At 43.9% G+C, this 27,603-nt stretch overlaps 1 protein-coding gene and 1 pseudogene across 10 annotated transcripts in view; both read right to left on the minus strand.

Annotated features, from left to right (window-relative positions):
* The window catches only part of AOPEP (aminopeptidase O (putative)), a 332,560-nt gene that overhangs the window by 96,769 nt on the left and 208,188 nt on the right, over positions 1–27,603 (minus strand). For 7 of the 10 annotated variants that reach the window (XM_032308869.1, XM_032308867.1, XM_032308863.1 and 4 more), the window contains 4 exons: positions 25,999–26,101; positions 25,264–25,371; positions 13,848–13,891; positions 4,115–4,175 (listed from right to left, as the gene is read on the minus strand). In XM_032308869.1, coding sequence (XP_032164760.1) covers positions 4,115–4,175; positions 13,848–13,891; positions 25,264–25,371; positions 25,999–26,101 — 316 coding nt within the window. Of the gene's footprint in view, positions 1–4,114; positions 4,176–13,847; positions 13,892–25,263; positions 25,372–25,998; positions 26,102–27,603 lie in introns of those variants that run through there. The other 3 variants (XM_032308868.1, XR_004277711.1, XM_032308872.1) reach the window with 3 other exon arrangements.
* Positions 22,444–24,987, minus strand: LOC116571110 (annotated as a pseudogene).

The following is a 27,603-nucleotide window of genomic DNA, read 5'->3' on the forward strand; positions in this document are numbered from 1 at the left end:
AGCGCTGAATAACTACGTTTGGCTAGTGGCCGCCATATTGGACATCGAGACCCCGAGCATCGACTGTGCGCATCACAGCAGTAAGACAAGGATGAGTCAGACAGAGTCCTTGTTTCCCCAGGGTGGGGAAGCCTATGTATGAGACCCATATACAAATAGCAACAATGTAAGGTGGGTCATGACACTTGCTAAATACATGGAAAGGAAAGCATTCCAAGGAGAAAAGGGAATGCACAAAGGAAGACCCACGGCAAAGAAACAAACATTTAGAGATTGGTAAGTATGGCTGAGCATATGCCTAGGAGGGTAGAAATTAAGGTTTAAGAAGACAGCCGGGGCAGTTCTGCTGAGAGCCTCAAATAGCAGGCCAAAGAGTTTATTCTCAATCCATAGTTAATGGGGAGTAAGTTTCTGGTGAGGAGGAATCTTTTAGAAAGATCCACTTAATACTGATGCAGACGGCTTGGTGGCTAAAAAACCAATTAGCTACCGAACCAGTCCAAGCCAAATATAATGAGAAATGGGGGAGGCCGTAGGAAAAGAAAGAAAATTCAAAATGTAATAAATATGGGTAAAAGGATACCAGGACTTGGCAATGTGGCCAGGAACTCAAGGAAAAAGAGGAGTCAGAGAATTCTGTAGCAACTAAAATAAGGAAGTACAGATGAAAGGCTGGATGGGAAAAGTTATTTCTAATGTATCTGCACATAAATGTTTTAAAAGGAGTTGGAATACATGCGCATATAAGCTGGTGGGGGGTTGGAAGAGACCTTTGGGCAGACATGAAAAGTTGTCAGTATCTATTTATAGAACGGTCAAATTAGCAGAATGGGCGACTTTCTTAGACATAATGTATACTATGGGGGGGCAAGGAGGGAATCGGAGTAAATCAAATTACAGTACTATTCGTTAGAAAGCTAGGCAGCTGTTGAAAATTACTGCTCTTAAATTATATCAAAGGGGATATGGAAAGCTGCTTAAGATATACTTTTAAATGAGAACTTTCAGCTTGGATAATAAGATTCCAATTTTGTTTAAAAAGGATATGCACCTCTGTTCTGTATAGCACAGAAAATGTGTGGAAGGACCCACACCACGCTGTTAGCAGGCATGGATTATTTCTGCAGAGAAAGACGGAAGGGGACAACGGCCTTTCCTTTTTATATTTTGTTATTGCTTGAACTTGCTACAGAGAACACATTATTTGAGTTTTAAAAAGGGAGACAAAGAAAAGGGTAAACCATGTATTCAGACCTCCAGAAAAATGACTGAAAGGATTTATATCAAAAAATTATCTCTGGACCATTTTAATTTTCTTATTTTGAAATTTTTTATATTCTAAAATAAATATGTAATACTTCTAAAACCAGGGGGGAAAAAGTCATAAAAGGAAATAATCTATAATACCGATGGTACAATCAATTTTAAATCTGTTTGCAAAGCCAAAGGTTACAGGGTTGGGTGTTCTTTAAAGAGGTTTGGATCCAATTTCTTTTACTTCTTTGGGGCTCATGCTTACTTTTATTGCTGCTGAAGTGATTTCCACATTTTTTTTAGTGATTTCCATTCAGTGTGGCCAAAAAGGAAAATCGAGGCCAACCACAAGGCAAGCCTTCCTGAGAGGAGACAAAAAGCCTCTGTAACCTGTGGAATGAAAACTTTACCAGGAGAACGTGACTCTTTTGTCATGAATGACTTCAATCGCTGGAGGACAGAAATTTTTAACGAGAACAAAGAGCATCGAAGCGATTTCAGTACTCTGCTTGTCAATCCTGGCCAAGCACACTAGTAACTTTATATTATAATGATGGGGACAAAGAACAAGGTGTCCCATTCACTGCCAGGCTGCTGCACCCAGAGGGTCTGGGGCCTTTGCAGAGCCTTTCACTGCAGTGGAACAGAGAAGGAACTCTCAAGGAGTGCAGAAAGGACCGCAAGCAAGTAAATCATCACCAACCATGTAAATAACGGCAAAGAATGGGTATGGAGAGGAAAAGGCGCCTTCTGATCATTCACCAATGGAAAGATGTGCACTAAATCAGGGTCCTTTCTGTCTGACGCTGTTGTTTTTACTGAACAGTTAAGCGCCCAAGGAAATACCAGTTGGGTCTTAAAGACAATTTATAGCTAGGCTGGCCTCATTGCACCTGGCTGTGTTTTGACAGCAGGTTTCGTCAGTTTATAGCAGAAATTCTTGTCTACACTATAAGCTGTCACAAATGCAACTAGACCTTGGAAAAAATGTACCGCTCAGAGGCAAACCTCTCCCTTTGCCGCGCCCCTCCCCCTTTTAATGAAAAGCAAAAAGCTCCCGCTGGTGGCAAGGCCTCCTTCTCTTCAGGGGAAATTAGGGAGCCTCCCGGGACTGAGAGGGTCAGCCCCAGTGTTACAGCCCAAGTGGGGTGCGCCTGCTTCTGGGCACTCGATTAAGGACTCTTTCTTTTCTCTTCCCTCGGGGCTAACTGCTGAACACAGCAGCCTTGTTGTTTGGAGCCAGGAAATTTCGGGATTCTGCTCTCTGAGCTCCCCACTCTTCCCAGCTTCCAGGCCATGGAAAGAATGTCTGGGCGCCTTGCTACAGCCTTGCCTCAGAATACAAGGCCCACACCTTTGGCGAATGCCCTCTGCCCCCATCTAAAACAAGACGGCAACGCTTGGCTCTTTGGGATCAGACAAACCTTAACTTTGTTTTTGAGATTCTTCTCCTCAGTGAATGGCCGGGTTTGGAAGCCCCCTGTCTTAGAAATCACAGAACCTCCTTGTAATACCTACACATTGAAAGCGCTGCCTCCCAGAACCAGGTGCTGCCTTACCCACCTGTTTTGTTTTGCTTCTTTAAGACCTCAGGGTTTTATTCTTTTTTGCTCCCAGAAGGATTGGGCCAAACAAATAACTTGTAACAGGTGACACGCATCCCTGGACAGAAGGCACTGCGTCCTTTTTAGGAAAGAGTTCATGGGGGCTGGAGGCCGACATTTTCCCCTGTTTGATAGCTAGGACAAAGATGTGGAGAGGGATGAAAAGGTAATGGAGAGCAGCCCCTCCTGTTCCTTAATTTCATGGTTCACAGACATTCAGTGACATTCAGACACTCCCAAGGGGAAGCTCATATAACCAGCCATGAAACTGGAAACGAGCAGGCTAAGGGGGCTACTTGCCTGGGCCTAGGGCTGAGTTTCTCACAGCCATGGGGGTCCACTCCCAGACACTGGGGCTCACTCTGATGGGTCTGCAGCTGCTGTGGGGTGGGGGGCGGGGGGCGCTGGGAGGGAGAGTAGGCAGCGGGGAGGGTGTACAGGCCAGACTGGGAAGCTCCAGGCCTGCAGGGTACCTTGGCCAGCCCCACGCAGGATGCCACCCTCAACTTCCCATGGCCAATGCTCTGGTAAGGGTCAGCACTTGGGGGCTGCCCGTCAGGATTCAGAAAGCACAGGACCTGGGCAGAGAGGAGGGAGGGGAGGCTCCAAGCCAGGCAGTTCCCACGGAGCTGGGACTGGTTGGAAACATCTCTCCCTCAGACGCGCCCCTGGGCTGAAAGGGCGGGAGACAGTAGAACCACCTCCAGCGGGGACAGGTCCTGGTCTGTAAGATGGAGAAATGAATCGACGTGGCTCATTCAGGTAAGACCAGCTAGAGGCAGGGATGCAGAAGCAGGGGAGGACATTGAGGGGCAGCTGCATCAGGGAAATGATGGAGAACTAAGGGCATGACAGGTCAGAGGAGAGCCACAGGCGAGCCAGCTCACTCACTCATCTGGCCGTCTCCAAAGCCAGAGGCACCTGCTCAACCCATTGATGGCCTGAAGTGTTGCCTGGTGACACTACCCAAAATACACACCACACTTTGCAAGACCTTGCTTAACACACAGTTTGAGGTCAACCAGCACGCCCACTACGGCACCACAGTCCCTTGAGGCAGAGGCCAGAGGCATATACTGTGATCGCAGACGTAAAGGATGGGACACCATTATTTCCTGATGTACGGACACTCCAACTCAGCACAGTGATTACTTTTATATCTACACCTACAAACAAATGATTGTCAAAATCGAGCTGCTAAGCAGCAAGCTCCACGATCCCCCACAGACCCTCCCGAGCAGTTCTGTTGAGCGCACCTGTGGTATTCCAGAACTCTCCAGCCAGTCTCGGAAGATGTTTTCCACAGACAACCCAAGCCTTTAAAAATAAAACAAAAAGGTAAGGATTAAAACGTTACAGAGCACCTACTGCATACACAGCATTTTTTCCTCTGAAAAGAGGGAAAGGTACATCACAGCATGGATCTTCCAGAGAGGTAGCCACTCGGCTGGAGAAAGCAAGGCTGTCCCAGGTTCAAGCGCAGAAGGCGCTCAGTCACACAGCGCCACTTCGGTCAACAGGAACGTGCAGGGTGGAATCTAAGAACCAGAGACACACCACAGTAGGTGCTCTTAAGGCCCCGAGGGGGCTGCTGGGTTGGACAATTCAGGAAGGATAAAGCATGTCCACAGGACACATCAGGCACAACTGCTTCCTTGCAGTAGGCAGCAGAGTGAAATCGGAAGGCCCCAGCATTTAATACACCAAAATGAAATTGGAACTTTGTCGTGACGAAGGGCTGCGATGAGCACAAATGGCGCGACCCACTGCAAGAGCGCAGAGGGACCCAGGAGCAGGGACCACGCATGGTTTGTACACCTCTGAAGCAGGCCCACGGGCTACTTTGTTTGAAATATGACAGTTGCTCGTTAAGTCTGACCCAAAGTCAGCTGAAATTCTTTTGGTTTCGTGGCCTGCTGATTTGAATACTCCTTACATTCCTTAAGTATCCAGTCTGTTTGGGGTCAGCAGACCTTAGGTTGGGTCTTCCTGTCTTCCTGGGCTAATGACGTTTAAAGCGACCCCATCCCATTTCTAGATAACCCCAGCTCCTGCTTCACATCTCTGCTCCCAGAGGCCTCTCCTGAGCCCTCTCCGAGGCTGTGTGGGTGGCATTCACCTCACTCCCTGTCCTTTGTGCCACAGCATCCAGCAGTGTGTGCCTGTCGTTTATTCCATTACTGGCGCTTTAACTGTCTCCCCCACTGGTCTGAAACTCTCTGAGATTAGGGTCTATGGCTGTTCAACTTGCTTCTCTAAATCCAGAAGAAAGAACAGTTCCTGGTATAAAAGATGATTCCCATAGATATTTTTTATTTGAACGAATGAAAACACATTTTACTTTTGTTTCAATAAGAAGTATTCCCTTCTAATTTAAAAATCACCTTTCCGGGGCACCTGGGTGGCTCAGTGGGTTAAAGCCTCTGCCTTCGGCTCAGGTCATGATCCCAGGGTCCTGGGATTGAGCCCCGCATCGGGCTCTCTGCTCAGTGGGGAGCCTGCTTCCTCCCTTTTCTCTCTCTGCCTGCCTCTCTGCCTACTTGTGATCTGTCAAATAAATAAATAAAATCTTTAAAAAAAAAATCACCTTTTCCAGTAAGAGATTCCCAATGTGTTAGGTTCCAAACCTATACAAATTTTATATATTACATACTACATCATAAATAAACAAATAAACAAACATATATAAATCATATCCCTTCCCTAACTCCCCCTCCCTTTAGGGACTGCAGAGAAGCTATGGAAAGATAAAATTCTGTCCATCGGCATTGTTAAGGTGCTGAACCCAGTGCTCCCTCACCTCCTGGGCTCTGCTCCCGGCTGGGCAACAGTGAGAAAGGGAGGAGGGAGAAGCGGACCTGTATGGGGGTTGGGGAAGTAGGGGCTGACCAATATTTTATCGACCTTTTCTTCCCCAATGAGAAGCCAGTCACCTTAGTCTTCCTGGGCCAGAGGAGAAGCAAAGGTTGCAGAAGGGAGCAACTGTCAGTATTTCCAGAGAAAACGGGGCGGCGGGGGGCCGGAGGGACTATGCAGAGTAAATGGTTTGGATTCATTTCAAGATGATGCCCCTGTGTGGGAGAGGCCAGAAGTAGAAAAGGGGAGAATGATGACCTCCCAAACATGCTTGCACTGGGCTCCTCAGGTTCCCCAACTCAGTGGAATTACTGGGCATGCCTTGTTGGCAGGTGCCCACAGGTGTCCCCATCCCCCTGCCTCGGCCCACTACGTCTCTGTGGCCACTCAACAGCATCAACCCAGGTGTAAGCAGCCTGCTTCCTGCTGTAACATAGAGCGTGAGGCATGTGTTTGTGTGCACGTGTGCACTAGTGTGCCTGTGTGACTGTGTGCAGCACGTGGGGCAGGGGTGGGTGGGTGACTGGAGGGGAGGAGGTGGCTCTCAGAGCACCTTAGATCCAGAGCACGGTTGTTTTTTGAGCCCGGTTGGCTGCACAGAGAGGTGCGGGCAATGCCCTTCGCAGGCTGGGAGGAGGAGGAGAGTGGGGCTGAAGGTTAAGCCTTACAGAAGTGTCGGAAGAACTCAAAGTTGTTTCACTTTGTAATGAAAGGTGCAAGGCTGTAGGGGCAGACAGACTGTACGATTTCCACCGAACATAAGAGGCTCCCTGGAAGGCCCGCTCTTGATGGGAAGGACGCAGACCATCCCCACCTTACTGTCTGGCACCCAGGAGAAGGCTCACCTGGTGGTGCTGGGTTCCTGCCCTGGGGCCTCAACAGCTGTGGGGGATCAGCTGGTGCTCTAAGCTGTCTGTCCTGATTGAGAGGCACGCCTGCTTTCTTCCAGGTCCTTCCTTCCCTGAAGCTTTTCCTAAGCCGTCCATTCATCTGCTTCCTTTCCAGCCAGAGAGGGACACTCTGGGCGTCCGGAGCGCTGGGGCCAAGGGCTCCCGTCACCCTCCTTCCCGCGAACTCAGAAAAGCCAAAGCAAGGGGCTGACTCTGACCAGAGCTTTGTTGTGCTGTGGTTCTAGGAAAACGAGCTTTCTTAAACCTTGCACAACTAGAGAGGAAGACAGAGGATTAAGAAAGGATTTAGACAAGAGTCGTAGTGAGGATCAAAGGGGCGAGTGCCCTGGGTCCACGAGGGGGGTTGAGGGAACCGGGGTTCAATGTCCTGAACAAGAGAAGTCTGGGATGACTTCACGGCCATTTTTGAGTGATTTTACAAAGGAGGACTAACAGCTGTTGTGCAGAGCCATGGAGGAGTGAGTAAGAGGACGCAGACATAAATTTCCTTCAGGGAATCTTAGCTGAAATACGACAACTTTAAGGGTGGCATGGGGAGGGGCCGGGGAGATGAGCCCTGGAAAACTGAAGAACAGGCCATGATTCTCCCTGTGGCATTGGTTTGGTGGGTCCCTACTGGGCATGAGGTTCTGTGGAGGGCTGAGCTGGGACCCCCCAGGACGTGACTGTCTGATAGGGACACGTGATAGGCATGCCCACAGTGCCACTAGCACTAATGCAGAGCTGTGGGACTACGTGTGCAAGAGGCGGGGCTGCCTCAGGTGGCTCAGCTAGGAGGAGGACAGTGGGAGGCTTGTCAGGGGAATCTTAAAGGAAGCAAAGCTTGAACCATGTCATGGAGGAAGGCCCTGCTGTCCCCAGTGATGGGGCAGGGCCAGCAAAATGGAAGGAAAGTGCACGCAGGGCAAAGGGAGCAGAAGCAGGCAAGTCCAAAGCCATGGTCAACAGGGCTGGCACACAGAATGAGGTGAGGGGGAAAAAAGGGGTGTTCTGTGAGAACCCTGACATCCTGTCACCGAGCCTTGGCCTCACTGAAGAGGCTCTGAGTATGGCTGCAGAAGGTGCAAAGGAGAAAGGGGGTCGAAGAAGAGTAACTGAGGGAAATGAGGCCAGAGGCAGGGAGACCAAAGTGGAGGCTATAAACAATCTGTGCTACAGTCTACGACCTGAACAGCTGGCCGGGCCAACTGTGTGGTTATTGCATTGGAAAGTAGTAAGGCAAATTTTGCTTTGCCATATTTAGTATTTGCACACATGGGTACTGTCACAGAGTGGCACCAAAACCCCTCTGCCCATTTCCAAGTAAAGGTATAAAAGTAGTAGCTATTGCTTATTGAATACCTACTGTGTACCAGGCACTAGAGAGAAAGTCTCATTTAAACTTTACGATATTTGCACTATCCCCATGTCAAAGAGAAGCAAATGCAGGTTCCGGGAAGGCGACACAGATCCAAGTCTATGTTGCCTGGCTGCAAAGCCCCCACTTTTCCTGCTAGGCTGAATTCAGTCATTGACTGAATACATTGGCTGTGCTTTCGGGGAGCAGGCGAGCCTGTGGAAAAGGGGGGCTTGTGCTTGCTCCAAACAGCCCTGCCTTCTCCTTCTTGCTCACATCTCTCCTGTTGAAGGCGGCCTGGCCCCTGCTGTGGTGGCCCAGTTTGTCTGCCCTTCGATTATAGTTCTGAAGAGATGCGGAGGCCCTTGGGAGGGGCAAAAGTGTGAGGGCAGGAGAGTTCATCGTTCAGCTGCATCCAGGAGCAAAAGACACTCTATCGTGAATGAAAAGAACATGTGTTTTCAGATCACTTTCCTTTGGAAAGGTTCAAAGCATCTTATAACCATTATCACTTCATTTCTCATAATATCCTCATGAAGTGGGTGTCAATTGTTGTCTGGCTTTGAGCAGATGGAGACACTGTAGCATAAGAAAACTGGCCAAAGTCAGGCCAGACAAAGGGCTAAAGAAAAACCCAGGTTTCTAGACTCCCAGTACCACTGCTGGAATGGAACTGTACTGACGTCTGTCTGGGGATTGCTAACAGGGAATGAGATTTTAAACTATGAGAGGATGATGAAAACAATAACTTAAGCTGCTACTGGAAAAAAATTTTTTAAGGTACGGTAAGTGACCTTACTTCCCAAGGAAATTATGAGATTGTGATATGCTGAATTTTTCTTTTAAAGTAGGGTCCATGCCCAACATGGGCCTCAAGCTCACAACCTCAAGATCAAGAGTTGTATGCTCTACTGAGCCAGCCAGTGTCCCAATAATACTTAATCCGCAAGGGAAAAATGAGTTTCAAGTTTGGAGGGAATAAGTACAATTACGTAGTTTTTGCTATTTTGATCATAATAACTGAGATGACGGTGCAGGTGAATTTTTAGGTCTGGACTTGGATAGATAGCCAGGGTAAAGCAAAAGCTGACTTTTTCAAATCAAGATACTCAGGGTCTAAGCCAATGGTGAATGTTTCCCCTCTGAGATCATGTGGCTTAAATAATCACAATGACAAGCAGAAGCATTTCCACTTCGCTGGGACCCAGGACTTACAGGAAATTACTCTTCTGCATGTCTGATCACTATGGAAATTGATTTTATACAGATAGCTAAAAGTACACAGACCCACAACTGCATGCCCCCCATTTGTACTGGTGAGCGGTACTTCCGCCTCATTACCCAAGCCTCCTGGGCATCTGGAACAGCAGGTTATTTTACCCGCTGGCTGCAGAATTCCCTCTCGGCACTCCTACATCCTGTAAGGCAACTCTGAGTTTCAGGCGTTCTTTCTCCAGGTCCCCTGAGCTATAAACCTGGTCACACATAGTTAACACCGCAGGGGACAGAATACGCTGGACACCGTGGCATGACGCTGGTGAGAGAGACAAGCTGTGTTTAAAGCTGAGAAAGCTGCGAGGCGGTGGCTCTTCCCTTTGTGATGTTAGCATGCCTAGGAACAGACCCAGCCTCCTGCAAAAATGGTATTATACTTGTTGTATTGCCTGCTCAGTTGATTTCCGAGGGCAGAGGGACGAGGATGCAGGGCTGACTCTCAGCTGTGTCTGCCACCTGTGCCTATCACCTTGCAGCCGATCAGAAGAAAGGTCTTCACCATCTCGGCTCCCAACTGCATCACTTCTGTCCGCGCCTCTGAAGGAAAGTGCAACTTCCTAAAGCCCCCCCACAACTGCCACGTGAACTAAACCACAGATAGAAGGAACTCTGCAGGGGCAGGTACTGGATGAGCTCAAGCATTAGGGGCCTCGGCACTCAGGGTCTGAAAGCAAAAGACCCTCGTTTGGCAGTGCCACCAACATTTTTCACAGATTTTTAAAAATTTTCATAGTTGAGGTTTTTAAGCTCCCTCTCTACATATAGATACAAATAGTGAGCATCTCAGAACCGTGCCCAGAGTTACTTGTTTCTCAGTCAAAAGGGGTCATTTGTATTCGGGCAGATAATGAAGATGGCTGAGGTCACTGAGCAAACACTCCCTAGCTCCCGGGGGAAGGAAGGCAGTGAATGACACCAAACACAGGGACGTGCACACAGACACAGTAACTGATGAGCAAAGAAAAAGCCACTGTTGGGGCACCTGGGTGGCACAGCCAGTTAAGCGTTTGACTCTTGGTTTTGGCTCAGGTCGTGATCTCAGGGTCGTGAGATCAAGCCCCACATCGGGCTCCGTGCTAAGACTCTCTCTCCCTTTTCCTCTGCTCCTCCCCCTGCTCTCCCTACCCCCTCTCAAATAAATAAATCTTTAAAAAGGAAAGAAAGAGCAAGCCACTGTTGACAGGGTGGAGGTATGAGGTGGGCAGGGCCAGCTGGCACCCAGGGTCTATTTGGATTTCCTTCTAAGCACTTTTAGCTTTCCTTCCCTTGGTCTCATAAAACATCAACATGTAAACAGAAAGCTCACTCACTCTTCACACTGAAGAGGTCTACAACACCTTCACCTCCCTCCCCTCTACCTCCAAATGCTCTCCCTCCCACTCCTCCTGCCCCATAGGGATTCCCAAGACAAACTCCCGGCCTACTCTGCTTCCGGTGCTACTCCAGAGTGTCCCTTGAGTGGTGCAGAAGGAAAAGCCAGGTTGTGCTGCACTCCTCCGCGTACCTTTCACAACCAACAACCCAGTCTTAAACCATGGCCCCTCTGGAACATCCCTCGGATCTGTTCATTTCTCCCAAACCCTCCTGCCCCTGCCACACCCCTGCCTGGGTTCCAGCTATAGATCTCGTGAGTGAACAGCTGTCTTGGTTTCTCAATGATCTCATGACTTCTAGTCCTCCCAGCCCACATGGATCTTCCACAGCTCCCCGCTGGAGCAGCCTTCCAATCTGCTGACGGCATTCTCCTACTGAGAACCTTGAGGGGTACCTCTCTGCCTGAAGGCTCGAGGCTAAGACACACGGGCCTTTCCTTTGGTACCAAGGACTCTGAAACTCCCCAGAGCACTTCCAACACTGAGACATAATGATCTGTTTTCACACAGATCTTCATGTTGACAAGGAGCTCTCTCCAGACTGGACATGGAACCTACTCCTTTCTGTCCCCCAGCATCCAGCATAAAGCCTGCTAGGGAGGTGCTCAATAGATAACGTTAAATTAATCGAAGCAAGAGAACAACGCAAAACAGTGTGACATGGAGGATACCGGCCCCTGAACACTAAGTGGCTGGTCTAATCTGAAGAACCTTGCCCCACTAACAATGGCTCACGTGCCTGACAGATGTGCCCAAGGATCAGTTTGCAGCCAGGCCACAGATTAGAGGCTCTGGGGGTAGGTGTGGGGCCTTTGGAGACCCAGATAAAATTGGTACAATATGCTGCATAGGTAAAAGGGCAAACGATCTGTTTTAATAGCTGAATTCGATTCTGACATTAGTTAGCAGGAAAGAAGATGTTCGAGTTTCAAAAAAAGCTCTGGTGTACTTGCTGAAATAGATGCATTGCATTGCAGGAAGGAAATCGCCTTAACTTTTAAGGGGAATTTTAAAAGGAAGCTTAAACCTGCTAGCCAAAACATGACCCTAACTAGGAAAGCCGTCCTCTCAGGGGGTGAAGGTTGGTGGTCAGTGGCCACCCTTAAACAGACTGACTCTGCTCTGCCATCATTGCAACAGAAGTCTCTTTGTGGGCCCAATAGTGTGTCCCTCAATAAATATTCACAATGATAAGATCCAGGCTCCCTGAAGCCAGAGGGCTCAGGGACATCCCCATTAACTTCATAACCTTCTTAGGAAGTGGATGAAAAGAAAGAAGCCCTCCTAAATGAAAAATGCACTTTGTAGCTTCCATGAAATTTGCTATACTTGTACCCTAAGAAGTTCTCCCAAAAGAACGTATAGTAACAAACTTTTGTAATAGGAATATGCTATTTCTAGTAATTGTCTTGTCTTTTTTCCCTTGCATTAGTTTCTAAGGAAACTGCTCCATTTTATCAGAGAACCTCAAAAGTTATTCCAGAGCAGGTACAGAAGAAAAAGGAAAAAACAAACAAACAAACAAACAAACAGAAACTTGCAGGTAAACTGTTGTTCCTGACCTTACGAATAATAGCCACATCTGATATGATCTTTGCATATGAAAAAAAAACCCCATATGTCTGCTTAAAAAGAAAGGATGATAAATCCAAAACACTTCAGACTTTCCAAAACAAGCCACATTTCCTTCAAGCAGCTTCCTGAAAAGCTAGTTATCTTGGGCAATTACTAATGCCCCCACGCAATCACCCTGTATAAGACTGCCTTCGGCATCAAAAGGCATGAACACAAAGAGGTAGAAATGAAGAAATTTATGAAATAAGATGGGTATGTTCATTCTGTATGATGCACTGGCTTGCTTTACGTGTGTGTGTGTGTGTGTGTGTGTGTGTTCACATCTAATTTTAAAAAACAAGTGGCTAACAATAACGCAAGAATTGAAGTAGAAGGTGGAAGAGGAGGAGTTTAAAGAAAAGGCCAAAAATCCAACACTCGGGAAAAAATCTTCGTGTCTTCATGGCCCCTGGATTCCCCCATCCTGAATTTGCATGTCATTTCCTGGGGGCATGAACCCTGCCACCTTCGCTAGAAGACACTCCATTTGGACTGCCCAGGATGCTGGCCCACCTACATGGAGGATGGCCTTGCCCAGGTCCAAGTCAGTGTCTGCGTGAAAGAATTCATTTCTACATTTGGAAACCTACTGTGAGCATAAAAACATAGTTAAACTTGTGGATCAGAAAAGAGAAGAACATTGGCTCTTCTTCAAAGTAATGTTTAATTTCTCAAGATGCCCCCCTTTAATGTTACATACCAATTTTGCTACTGAGAATTATATTTCAGGGTATTCACTTTTGGTGTCTAAATTAAGATAAGAAATGAGAAGGAGAGGGTTGGAACGAATCTGGTGTAAACTTTGATGTAGGTCCTAAACCTCCTCCTCCTGTACGTGGTCAGCCCCTCAGAACCTCAGTGCTCTTACCAGTAAAATAGGGACAGACATGGCATGAGCTAAATAGTGTTGGTTGAAGGATTAACTGGGGGCTTGCATACAGAAAGTGCTGGCTTCTAATACCCACTATGAAGATGGTGGTAGTTGGGGGGGCGAGCACCGTAATAAGGATTAAGTGATTTACTGTATATAGACCCTGTATACAGGGCTTGAGGCCCAGAAGATGACTATTGTCATATCGGCCATTGATTGAACACCTACTTTACACAGATGTTATCTCCTGCACTCCTCCCAAGGGTGAAACACTGAAATTCGGAGGGATAAAGTAACTTGCTCCAAATCTCAGAGCTGGGAAGGAGCCCTGCTGGGGTAAGAACCTAGGAGAGTCTGACTTCAAATCCCAGGCTTATTACTACATGACACTTTGACCTTCAATGAAACAGTACTTCCTTATATGAAGCCATGTTAACTAAAGAACCCTCACTTAGAATTTTCCTCTCCTCCAATCTTTTTTTACAACATCTGAGGCCACAAAGTGTCCTTGGCTTGTCTCTCACGTTACTTTCAGGACTTTTGACTCTGGGTCCTCCCAAGGCTGCATGCCCCCTGGCTCCCAATATCCACAGGGGCCTAGCTTTAGGTCTGGTTCATTGTCCTGGGCCAGGTCCCTATTTCTGTCAAGAGACGAAGACTGAACTTTCTAGATTGTAACAAGCCAAACAATGGCAGGGTCCTTTTTAACATGAAAAGTAAAACCGAGCTCTTAATTCCTAAATTGGTCCTCACCTTTTTTCTTCTGGGATATTCTCCAACAGCAGTTGAAGGAAATCCTGGAATAAGAAAAAAGCAAACCATTAAAGATGTCCATCAATAAATAACTCTGTCCGGAATCCTGCCAGAGCCCGAGTGCTCCCAGCTGCTGACAGCTCACCTGCTAGGGAAGCTAGGCCTGTGTTGACTTATTAGACTATATACCCTATTTATTAATTTACCAGGGCTTCAATCCAATCAGTTAAAGAGAATTGTTTTGTAAAAACCACAAACAAATTGAAAAATGTACTATTTGTTGTTTTGACCTAAACCAACAGTTTATTTCATGTTTAACTATTTTCAAAAGGCTGCCCATAGCATAAAGCACTATCCCCTTTCTACTTAATCAGGTTTTCCACCTCCCAAGCTTTCCCTCGAGATCCTGTGACACCTGAACACTCTCAACTCCAAAAGGCTAGGAACTACCTTGCAACATTCTTGCACTGTTCTATGGAAAGATAAAGACAGGGGTGCCTAGCTCCTTCAGTGACCCTGTGACCCTTGACCTCAGGGTTGTGAGTTTGAGGCCCGCGTTGGGTATACAGATTCTTAAGAAAAAAAAAAAATCTAGGGGCTCCTGGGTGGCTCAGTGGGTTGGGCCTCTGCCTTTAGCTTGGGTCATGATCTCAGGGTCCTGAGATTCAGCCCAGCATTAGGCTCTCTGCTAAGCAGGGAGCCTGCTTCCCTCTCCCCTTCTGCCTGCTTCTCTACTTGTGATCTCTCTCTCTGTCAAATAAATAAATGAAATCCTTAAAAAAAACCCACACAAAACCTAAAACAACAACAACTAAAGATGAAGACAAAAATCAAGACAATTCATATCCCAGTGGAGGAACAAAGATGTTACAACTACAAAATGGTTCATGGACCCCTGCCTCAGTCTGAAGCTGCTTCTAGTGATACCGCCATCTCCTATTGGTCCACATTTAGGATCTTTCAATAATAGATTTTTTTCAAGCTAAACGTGTAACTCAGACACAACTATTTTTTTTCCTGTACTATGGAAAATTTCAAACACACTCAAAAGTAGAGAAGCACATAATTAACCTTCATGTACCCATCAACCCACAGCCAATCTGTCCTAACCTCTTACCTGTCCCCTGTATTATTCAGAAGTGAATACCAAATGTTATATAACACCATCAATGTTTCAATAAATATCTCTAAAAGATAAGGACCATTTAAAAACATAACTACAATACCATAGGCCTAAAATATTCACATATGAATGTTCAAGGTTACATTTATATTTAATTGGCACCTTGAGTATTGTGACCAATCTTTTTACACCAACTAATTCTGGAATCTTGATTTGGTGTCAACCAGATTTGTCAGATAAATTACAGGATGCCCAGTTAAATTGGAGGCATACTTACACTAAAAAATTATTTGTTGTTTATCTGAAATTTGAATTTAAGTGGGGGTTGTCCATTTTCATTTGCCAAGTGACCGAAGGCCAGTGTTAACCCTAAGTTATCTGAAGGGTTTGAGAAGAAGCTTTATGGACAAATACAGAACATGAGACGGAGAAGAACAACATTTAACTTTCTGCACTTGATACTGGACATTCAATAAGATCTACAATTGAAGTTTTCCTTTTAATAAGCTGAAAATAATCTTTTAAAACAAGTCCTTTAAAGAAGGGCCTGTGCATTAAGCCCAGATGACCAAACAAGACACTACCCAGCCAGAATTCCTACAGAAAGAAGCTACACCCTCTGCTCTACCCGCAAGACCCAGGTCTGCAGATCCAGGGTCAGCACCAGCAGGGGGATCTGATGAGATCCAGGGAGGACCCAATGCAAGATGGAAGCAGCAGCACCACGCCCTATTACAAACATCCAGAATGAGAGAGGAATGGGAATCTGCAAACAATTTGTATGACTAGTGTTCTCGCCCCATCATGGCACTGGGCGGAGCCACCGTCCCTTTCTGTGTGCTTATACATGGCTAGGGCCGGGTCTTCTGGAGGCGAAGTCTCCCTGCTAGAACTGCTAATGAAAGATTTATTTCTCCTAACCTCTGTTCTCCTTCTAAGTCATTATTTGTCTACTGTTGCTTCACCTACAATAAATGATACAAAGAGTAACAAAACTAATATTAAAAACATGGAGGGGCGCCTGGGTGGCTCAGTGGGTTAAGCCGCTGCCTTCGGCTCAGGTCATGATCTCAGGGTCCTGGGATCGAGTCCCGCATCGGGCTCTCTGCTCAGCAGGGAGCCTGCTTCCCTCTCTCTCTGCCTGCCTCTCCGTCTACTTGTGATTTCTCTCTGTCAAATAAATAAATAAAATCTTAAAAAAAAAAAAAAAAACAAAAAACATGGATCATGCAATCAAAACGGAAAGGGACAACTCCAGACAGAATAAGGTCTCACATCTAGAGTCCTTCCTAGCACCTGCAGTGGGTATATGGAGAAAAAAGGGAAATGAGTCATATCTAGAATGTGAAGAATTATTTTTCTTTGACGTTTTTAAAGTCATTATTTTTATAATTTTGACACTTACTTTGCAAAAAGGCTAAATTAGAAATTAATTTATCGCAATCTGATATGCTGATTACTTTGCAAATATTTTACTGGCTTACTGACAGTATTCCTGCTTCTTAGAAATCTGAGTGCTGGGGCGCCTGAGTGGCTCAGTCGGTTAAGCGTCTGCCCTCTGTTCAGGTCATGATCCCAGGGTCCTGGGATTGAGCCCCGCATTGGGCTCCCTGCTTCTCCGTCTCTCTCTGTCTGCAGCTCCCTCAGCTTGTATGCTTTCTCTCTCTCTCTCTGTCAAATAAATTAAAATCTTCAAAAAATATCTGAGTGCTGCACTGATAATTTCTTACTAAATTTGCTTCATTATCTCTTTATAGTCCATTATCAACTTATCCCATATTTGTCCAGCAACTTATGCTCAATTATGTGTGTGTGTTGGGGGAGGAATGATATCAACTCAATGACAAGGGGGAGAATTGAACTGTAGGAGAAACAGGAAATTCAGAGTTAACCTTAATTCTGCCCAGTTCCATTTTCCAATTACAAATGGATCTTTCTTTATAGGACTGCAGAACACAATGTTCCAGAATTTTGTGTCAATATAGGAAAAGTACAGGAGGTCCCCAACAAACCTTGCTTCGTTTTTAAGAAAGCTTGTCCTGCCTCCTAGTAGGTGGCCATCTGCCTCTCCTGACTTAGGGCTGAGACCTGGAGGCTACCCAGCAGCTTGATGGAGGCTCTCAACCAATGCTGGGAACAATGAGTCTAGAGGATCACAATGGATCACAAAACCCCAACACCTCAAGCATCTCTAAGTCATGGTGCCTATATTCTCAGAGGCTATGTGAATGCCCATCCACAGTGCTAGATGTTCTGTCCAGGCTCCATCCAATCCAAAGAGATTCTTGGCCCCATTGCTGTACCAGCTCTCAGTGGATTGAACCCTACTGGCCTTTCTTACTCCTTTCATAGACCTAATCATTTACCATGACATGCTAGTTTTCCTGGCTCTTTTTGTAAACTGGCATACACCCCTGGAGTGGACTCATGATAGAAGCTTTTCCCCACCCTCCACAATAGGAGGACATTAAAAGAAAAATGCGTCCTATGATTATTACTTCCCTCACCACCTCTTTTCAATTCTTTCATCCACCTTCCTCTTCCCTTCAGCATATTGGCAGTTTTGTAAAGGCAATTTATAAATCTTAAATGGACAAGGAGGGTTTTCCTTCAAGGCTGAGTCTAGGATCATAGACAAAGTTAGCTAGCAATAAATGCCAGAGCCCCAGTTTGTCACCTCCACAGTATGTCTGAAAAGAGATTAAAACCAAAGGCAAACAAGAAAAAAAAAAGAAAAGAAAAGAAAAGAAAAAGAAAAACAAACAAACAAACAAACAAAAAAAACCCAAAACCAAAAAAGGCCTCCTGCTGTTTTGACAATGGGCTAGGGTAAAATTTTATTTGGATCCTTAGAAATTATTACAAGCCCTCACCCGAATCAAAAAATACATTCCTTGAGAAAATTTTTTCCATTTCCTACTCTCTTAATAATCTATACACTAATCAGGTCAGTCCCAGACAGTTTATTTTGATTAATACCTAACAACACTAAATTAAGAATAATTAAAAAAAAAAAAGACACTGATTTTTGGCACATGGCTAATTTGGTAATTGTTTTTTAGTCCTGGTAAAAATATTCAATAAAAAGGAGGTACACATAGATTTATGGGATAAACGGGCAATGGATTAATAATTGCACAGGTTTAGTTATTACCATGGTCATGGGGAGGAGGAGGTAGAAGAGGCAAAACAAAAAACTAAATAATTTAAGCAAGGACAGTTTTGGCAGGATAAGAACCGAGACATGAACTGCCCGGCAAGAAGCCATTGTTAACCTGCAGTGGGGACCAGGACAGTGATAAACCAGAATGTTGGGGGTATTCACATGGGAAAAGATTAAGAAGCAAACTGGAAAAAGAAGAAACTGAAGGACTTCTGAGCAAAGAAACTGGATCACAGCCTTCCTCATCACTAACAAGAAATATAAACAAAAACCCAATCCACTAAAAAAAGGGAGGGGGGAAGAAATGTCACCAGACACAACCAAAAAAGGAAAGAAGGACAGCCTCATGGCATAAACTTCAAAAGGAGACAACTAAGGAAAGAAACATAAGATTCCAACAGCCTCCAGCCCTCCCTCTGCACCACCCCCAACCTCATGCTTAGCAGTAGTGGGACTGGTAAATTGCCCAAACCCTGCAAATTCTCATGAATACCCACACATTTGGAAAGAAACAGGAGTATCTTTCCTCTTTTTTTTTTTTTCTTTTTTTTTGACTGTGAAGGGACTAGAAATGTTTACTGGAGAGAGATGAGCAAAAGCTGGGAAATAAACAAGGAAGAAAGATGCTCTTTAATGAGCTGTAGAGCTTCTAAAGCTCCATGCTAAACAGGAGAAACAATATTAATTGAGAGAGTATGTGCAGTGGGGAAAAAGCTGCACCCAAATTAGGTGAGGAGAATGGCTAGAATATTTAACAGAATTCAAGAATCAGGGGAGCTGAATCCTTGCAACAAGAGCTGTATGCAGCTCCAGTGGAGCTCTTCCCCTCCACCCCCTCCATGCACAACATCCAAACTTCGAACTGTAGCTCAGAGGGAAAGAAAACATGTCTATAATGAGTTGGGATAGAAATCAAGACTCAAGGGCACCTGGGTGGCTCAGCGGGTTAAGCCTCTGCCTTCAGCTCAGGTCATGATCTCAGGGTCCTGAGATCAAGCCCCACATCAGGCTCTCTGCTCCACAGGAAGCCTGTTTCTGCCTGCCTCTCTGCTAACTTGTGATCTCTGTCTGTCAAATAAATAAAAATAAAATCTTAAAAAAAAAAAAAATCAAGACTCAAGTTCCAACACATATGAGAGTAAATAGAAGGTCAGGCTACTCATGCTGAGAGTGAGCAAGAAGGAAGTATGGCAACTATGCAAATTAATGTGACAAAAACCCACATAAAGAGAGAGAGACAGAACTCAGAAGCATAGGACAAAAGACAAAGACTCCAGTCTTGAAGAAAACATAACCCAAGGAATAGAAGAAAATTTTCTATGATTGTTTTACACTATAAAATAAATTAACAAAAGATGATAATAAGAACATAAAGTCAATAAAATGAAAGCTCAGAGACTAGATGACAAAACAAAATGAGATGAAGAGAGAGATTTCAAAGCCAAGAAAATAAATTAAGGACCAAAATAATACCAGTGCAGGACAATTAATAACACAAAAAAGTAAGAAAAATATAGACATTAAAGAAAAAAATTAATAATAATGTTATAATAATGTTAAGAATAAAAATAATGTCACTTGAGATAAACACATACCACGAAGAAGAAAAAGATGAAAGCAATTAGAAAATGAAAGATATGGGGGACAAAGATGATATAACATAAGGATAACTGGCAATCTTGAAATCCAGAGTCCTGCGAGGGAGAAAAACCTGAATGTGTTCAAACATACAGTTAAGGCAATTTCGCTGAAAGAAAGAAGAACAGAAGTTAAGACTGGAAGGGCACACTCCTTTGCAGGAAAATAAACAAAACAAAACTGATGCGGGCTCATAATACCAAGCTATTTTCTAAGTCAACTATTAAATGTCAAAGATAAAGAAAGAATTCTTCTGTCATCTGAGTAGCATAAAGAGGAAAAATTAGGCTGACTTCAAAAGTTTCTACAGAGCGGCACCAAGGTGGCTGAGTCGCTTAAGCATCTGACTTGATTTTGGCTCTAGTCATGATCTCCAGATTTAGAGATAGAGCTCCAAGTCGGGCTGCACTCTTGGCTTGGGAGTCTGCTTGCCCCTCTCTCTCTAATCCTCCCTCCCCCACCCTCTTCCTCTCCCCAGCTCTTAAATAAATAAATAAAATGGTTTTTTTTTTTAAAGTTTCTACATCATTATTAATCAGAAGGCAGTTAAGCAATAGCCACAAAGTTCCGAGGAAATGAAAATGTGACCAGAGAATATTATACCTAGCCAGTCTGTGATTCAAATATAAAGGCAACCGATAAACATTCTCAAGCACATAAGAGTTCAAAAATCACAAAAGCAGTGAGTCTGCAACTTGAACATCAGTTTGATAACAAAACTCGGCCAACATAAAGTGGAATCAAAATAAAGCATTCATGAATACAGAAGCATGGCAAAATGACTGGTGGTGAATCAAAGTCCTTTAAATCCAGAGCTAAGTCTATACAAGTATGAAAAGTATGATTACAGCACATATAACAAATGATATAAACCTTAACTATGTAAAAATATTTAATTATGAAAAATTTTGAATTGGGGGAAAAGTAGTAGAAGTACATAACTGCTAATTTCCCAAACTTTTGCAGAAGTGAATAAAACTAAAAATTTATTCCATTTTTAGAATGGAATAAATAGCTAAAGAGGAAAAAAAAATAAAAGTTTTTTTTGTAATCATCCTTTTTGACTATGCACATATAATATAATCCTACCTTTATAAAATTACTTCTACATATACCTTTGTATCATTACATGCATGTACACATTAACATACAGATGCATGTATACCTACCATGAAACATACAGAAAGAGAGAGAATAGTGTAATTTCTGGAATGAAGTTCACCTAATATTAATTATGGGTATTTACAGGTGGTGGGATTTTAAGTAGCTTTTCACATTTTTCTTTGTACTTTTATGTATTGCTTGAATTTTTATAATGAGTGTGTGTCAGTTGAAAAGCAATAATTTCCAAACTTACTGTGGTACCTGCAAAAATACAGATTGATGGAACAGAATTAAGAGTCCAGAAATAAACTCTTACATTTATGGTCAATTGATTCTCAACAAGAATTCCAAGACACTTCAATGGAAGGAAAGAATAATCTTTCAACAAATGGTCATGAGACAACTGAATATTCATTCACATGAATGAATGGAGTTAGATCCCTACCTTACCCCGTATACAAAAATGAACTCAAATGGATAAGAGACCTAAATATAAGAGCTAAAGCTATAAAACACTTAGAAGAAAACAGAAGTAAATCTTCATAACTTTCAATTAGGCAATGTTTTCTTACATAAGATAGCTAACATATAAGCAACCAAGGATAAAAAAAAGATAAATTGAACTTTATCAAGATTAAAAACTTCTGTGCCACAAAGGGCATTATCAAGTAAAAAGACAACCCATAAAACGAGAAAAAATATTTGCAAATCATATATTTGATAGGGGACCTGCATCTGCAACATATAAAGTACTCTTACAACTCAAAAATAAAAGACAACCCAAATAAAAAATTGGTAAAGGAGCTAAGCAGACATTTCTCCAAAGAAGATATATAAAAAGCCAATGAACACATGAAGAGATGTTCAACACCCAGGCGCCTTGGCTGGCTTGGTAGGTCGGTGGAATCGGAGTCTCTCTCTTTTTTTTTTTAAAGATTTTATTTATTTGACAGAGAGAGATCACAAGTAGGCAGAGAGGGAGAGAGAGAGAGAGAGGGAGGAGGAAGCAGACGGGACTTGATCCCAGGACCCTGAGATCATGACCTGAGCTGAAGGGAGAGGCTTAACCCACTGAGCCACCCAGGCAGCCCCGAACCTGAGTTTCTTTGATCTCAGGGTCATGAGTTCAAGTATTGGGTGTGGAGCCTACTTTAAAAAAAAAAAAATGCTCCACATCATTAGCTATCAGAGAAATGCAAATTAAAACCACAGTGAGATACCACTTCACACCTACAAGGATGGCTACTATTAAAAAAACAACTGTTGGTAAGGATGTGAAAAAATAGTAACTCTTGTGCACTGCTGGTGAGAATGTGAAATGGTGCAGTCACTGTGGAAAACAGTATGGCAGTTCCTCAAATACAATTAAAAGACTAGAAGGCAGAAACTCAAACAGGTATTTGTACATGAATGTTCAGAGCAGCATTACTGACAACAGCCAGGAGGTGTAAATTACCTAAGCATTCATCAATGGATGAATGGATAAACAAACAAAAAAAAAATGTGGCAATGTCCATAAAGACAATGAAATATTCAGTTTTTCTTTTCTTTTCTTTTCTTTTCTTTTCTTTTCTTATTAATACAGTATTTATTTGTCTTTTATCTGTCCAACCCTGAGCCAACCACTTTCCCCAGGCTGTCTGGAGAGGTATAGGAAAAGGAACATACAGGGCAGATGAGACACAGGAGAAAGACCTATGGGAGGTGGACACCGCTCCTTAACATGGCGAAGAGGATGAGAAAGGCCACCATCAGGCCAAAGAGCCCCATGGTGTCCAAGAGGGCAAAGCCAAGAATGGTGTAGAAGATCTGTTACTTCAGAGAGAGATTCCTGGCATAACCAATGATGCCAGGAATCTCAAACACAGTCCCATTTCCAGCTCCAGAGCTAGCCACCCCTACCATGGCAGCCCCAGCCCCAATAAACTTGGCCGCAGCAGATGTCCCTTGAAATGCAGAAGTTGCAGCTAGAAATAAGTGAGGTCAGGGAATGTGGGGCTGCCAGGCTGCTGAGGCTCTCATCTCTCAGTGTCCTGGGTGGTTTTAGCACCACTGCAGACAGTTATCAGCTCAACAGCTGAGAGGTGCTCCTGACCAAGAAGAGGTGGAGAAGAGCACTGCACAGGTTGACATTTTCAGGGAATGAGGGGCTGTAGCAGGAGAGCTGTTCCCAGTGCAGAGAGGACCGGAATATTCAATCTTAAAAAGGAAGGCAATTCTGACATGTGCTGCACCATGGATGAACCTTGCCATTAGTCACAAAAGGTCACAAAAGGACAAATATTGTTCGATTCCACTTATATGAGGTATCTGGAGCAGTCAAACTCCTAGAGACAGAAAGTAGAGCGATGGTTGCCAGGGGCTGGGGGAGAAAGAAACAAGGTGGAGTTATCATTTAATGGATCCGAGTTTCAGTCTGGGAAGATTAAAACATTCTAGAGATGCTTCGTGCTGACCGTTGCACAACAATGTGAATGTAGTTAATGTGCTGACCTTTACATTTTACAGTGGTTAAAATGGTAAGTTTTGTTACATATGTTTTACCAAAGTTTAAAAAGTAAAATTCAAAATAAAGGAATGAAGTGTTGCTCTGTGCTACCACATGAACCCAGAGCACACTGTGCTACATAAGAGAATCCATCACGGAAGGTCACGTATTCTATGATTCTGTTTATGTGGAATGTCCAGAAGAGGCGAACCCAGAGAGACAGATGGTAGGTTTGCAGTTGTCTGGAGCTGGGGTGGGGGTGGAGGGTAGAAGTGGGGCAGTGACACCTAATGGGTATGAGGCTTCTTGTGGGACTGATGAAAATATTCTGAAAATGGCAGAGTGGTGAGGGTTGCACAACCTCATGCATATACTGAAACCACTGGCTTGTACACTTTAAAAGGGTGAAATTTATGGCATGTGGATTCTATCTCCATAAAGCTGTCATGAAAAACCAATAAATCTGCTGTTCAGAAAAGATAAACAAAAGAAAACCTGAGCGACCTGGTAGACAGGGCACTAAGTGTTCCAACGGGAAGTTGACATCAGCGCCTCAGAAGTCAAGGGACGGGCAACGTGCTCATTTAACATTGCAGTAGCTCAGTGTGCAGTGGTTTTAGCCAGTGGGAGTTTGGGCTAATTGGTCCCCAAGCATGTAAAACTTCTGAGCCTATTTTCAAAATGCCTTTCCAAATATATGTTTAGGAAGGTTCCCCCTTTCCCCCCAACCAAAAGAAAAAAAGAATGTAGGGGCAAGGAACCGTCTTGTTATACTCACGCTACTCCCACCATATGTATTCAGACTGTACACACCCATACATCACATCTAACACTGTGGACAACACGACTTCAAAACTGTATGAGCACCACTGTCAAATGTCAAGAACACCCAGTGGACCAATCTGTGTTGAGGCTGCATCCTCTATTCTCTGCACTGTTTTCAGAGCCTCTCTCTCTTTGCGAACTTTCTCACTACGTGCAGCTTGGCCCGACATCAATATAAGCTGACTGTCTCTCTCTGATAGTTTGGGGGCCAGGCTATCTGAATATTTCAGTGTATCTTGTTATTAATCAATTCGTTCACCAAATATGTATGCCACACATACGGTATGTCAATTGTATATTGGGGGTGAGATTAAAGAGCATGGTCTGACCTTGTTGAGCTCATGCACAGAATGGAGGAGACAGAAAAAGAACAAATGGATCCACCAATGACAATATAATTACGAATCATGGTAATGACAATGAAGGCAATGAAAAGGGCAAAGGGCAAAAATAACATGGCGGGTACATTATCTGTTCAGCAGGGGTGACTCTGAGATTGTGGTATTCAAGCTAAGACAAAAGGATAAGAAGAAGACAACCTTGCAAAGATCATTCCAGGTAGAGGGAAGAGCAGGATTGCATTATTTTTGTTTTTAAGGTCACATAAGGTGAGACTATCCACATCCCTGTGCACAGAACAGCTTTGGGTTACAGTCTGTCCCAAAGCTATAGGGAGAGATCCCCCTCCCCGAAACAACACTTCCCTGTATTCACCTCATTAACTCCCTACTTTTCTTAGTGCATTAAATCATAAATCTCCCTACTTTTTTTTTTTTTAAGATTTTATTTATTTGTCAGAGAGAGAAAGGGAGAGAGAGCGAGCACAGGCAGACAGAAAGGCAGGCAGAGGCAGAGGGAGAAGCAGGCTCCCTGCCAAGCAAGGAGCCCGACGTGGGACTCAATCCCAGGACGCCGGGATCATGACCCGAGCTGGAGGCAGCTGCCCAACCAACTGAGCCACCCAGGCATCGCTTCTCCCTACTTTTTGATACTTTTGATACTTTTTGATACTAGTCCCCACATGCCACACACCCCTCAATTATGTATCATGGACTCATGATGACTCACAAATTACCTGGGAAAGGATCAACTGCCCATGAAATGTGTGCACAAATTTTCTTAAAAATGCAAAATAGGTCTCATCTCCAAGTCTTTGGGCAAGGAACCGGAGAAGGAAATAGCCCTAGAAGAAAGGAAGGAAAAAAAAGATGTCTATCATGGATTCATGAGAAAGTTGCTTACTATGCAGCCAACTCTAACCTCCCACCAGTGCTTTTTGCACATAGAGGATGTTCTGCCTGACCTGTAGGGGGCTGCCCTTCAGATCTTCCCAGTAAGGCTGGACCTGGAAATTAGGGAACAACTATTTTGCTTTCAACCCTTCTGTTAATGGTATCACCATCGCCGTTTTCCTCAGTTTACCTGAAGCCTGATGTCCACTGTGGACCAAAAGTGAAGAGGGGCCCAGCTCCTGTCTCCCTCAGCTAGCAGGAAAAGCCTTTGCAACGTAAAATATTTCCTTATTCCTCCTGCCGTCCACTTGGAACCTAACAGCAATTTCAAGATTCTGCTCTTCAAAACTGACATGAAACAGAGAGAAGGGAAGTTCAGGGCCAGGAAACTGTATTCATGTAGCATTTTGGGAGGATGGAGTGTTTTAAATATTGGACTCTCAGATACCTGCCCAGTCAAATGACATTACAATGTGGAAAGTCTCTTTGTTGTGCCCAGCCCTATTTATATGTTTATATATATAACCTGAACAGTGTTCTCCCATAACAACTGGCTTCTGCCCCTTTGATGCACTTACCTTTAAGTAATGAACCTGCATGAAGACCTTCTCGGGATTGAGCCCATGTTTGATGACAGAAGATCCTGAGTCACTCACATGCCCAGTTTTCTCTTTATTGGGTCTAAAATGATGCGGTAAAATTTCATTTCAGTATGCACATTTTTCAATAATTAGATCCTAATATCATCTTATTTCTTATTTTCAAAGTTGCTCAACAGTGTCTGAGGTCTATTCAATTGTACCAGGTATAATTTAAAAGTTTATATTATAAATTCATATATTAAACAAGGAGGGATTTATATTTGGGTTGGCAACCTGAGGTTGGCTATTGGCAATATTTTACATCATCTTATCCAACATGAAAGCCTGCCAGACCCTCAAGGAATCTGAGTTCCAATATGAATTATTTAAGAATCTAAGGGCTTTTCTTTTAGTGGGACTGATGGACTGGGAAATGCAATGGAAAATGCAGCTTTACTCAGAAGGGCAAGGAACTAATATCTTTTAAAAAAAAAATTTCTGAAAGCCCCAATGTTATCCACTTCTCTCAATTTGCATTTAAGCAGTTAAGGTTTAAGAAATATTTGTACTCTGAAGTCATTTTAGAATATCAAAAGCAAAAAGAAAAGTCATAACGGCCCATGTTTTTAGAACAGGTAGAGGCATTGACAGCATACACTTTAACCTGTTCTTCTCACAAATGAGGGGAATTGAGGCGCACAGAAATAAGTCTGCAACCCAAGTCTCACAGCTTGTTTTGAGTCATGGTCAGCATTATAACCAATGTCTACTTTTACTTGTCAGGGTGCTTTCCATTTTGCTCTATAGCTGTAAGTATTCTTTTTTAAGATTTATCTTTTTATTTGAGAGAGAGAGAAGAGCTGGGGGGAAGGGGCAGAGGGAGAAGGTGAGAGTCTTAAGCAGACTCCCCGCTGAGCACAGAGTGAGATTTCGGGGCTCAATCTCATGACCCTGAGATCGTGACCTGAGCCAAAACCAAGAGTCGGACGCTTAACCAACTGCACCACCCAGGTGCCCCTATAACTTTAAGTATTTTTTTAAATTACTTTAAAAAATATAATTGGGTAATAATGAAGCTTCTACAACTAGTGAAAATCTAAATGAGCGACAAGGTGTTTACAGTTTCCGCTATTCTAAAACCAGTCATTAACTGGACAGACAGACTGAAGAGTATGATTTGGGGTGAGGAGAGGCAAGAGCTGATCAGCGGGGTGGCATGTCAGAAAGGGCGGGAGCTTATTTTTCAAAAGTAGTGTGGTGTCACAAAGTACGTGGCCTTCAGAATCCAAGAGAACTGGTGCTGAATCTCAACCCCACTGGCAGATTACTTAAATTCTCTTATCCTCAATTTACTCATGTGCAAACGGGGAATAATCCCACCCAACTCCCTAGTTCCTGTGGGGAATAACTGAGATACTATACAAAGCCCCTAGCAAGGACCAGAGATACAAAAATTATTCAATAAACTTACTAGGATAGTCTAAATTTGTTAGCAATTAATACTGCTAAATTCAAGGTTGTTCATCTGATGTTAGAGGCAATGGGTTTCAGTGGCCCATCCACTTAATTCCATATGGTCACAGATACCAACATGTGGCGATG

The sequence above is a fragment of the Mustela erminea genome, chromosome 12, assembly GCF_009829155.1.
Source record: "Mustela erminea isolate mMusErm1 chromosome 12, mMusErm1.Pri, whole genome shotgun sequence".
Classification (NCBI taxonomy): Eukaryota; Metazoa; Chordata; class Mammalia; order Carnivora; family Mustelidae; genus Mustela; species Mustela erminea.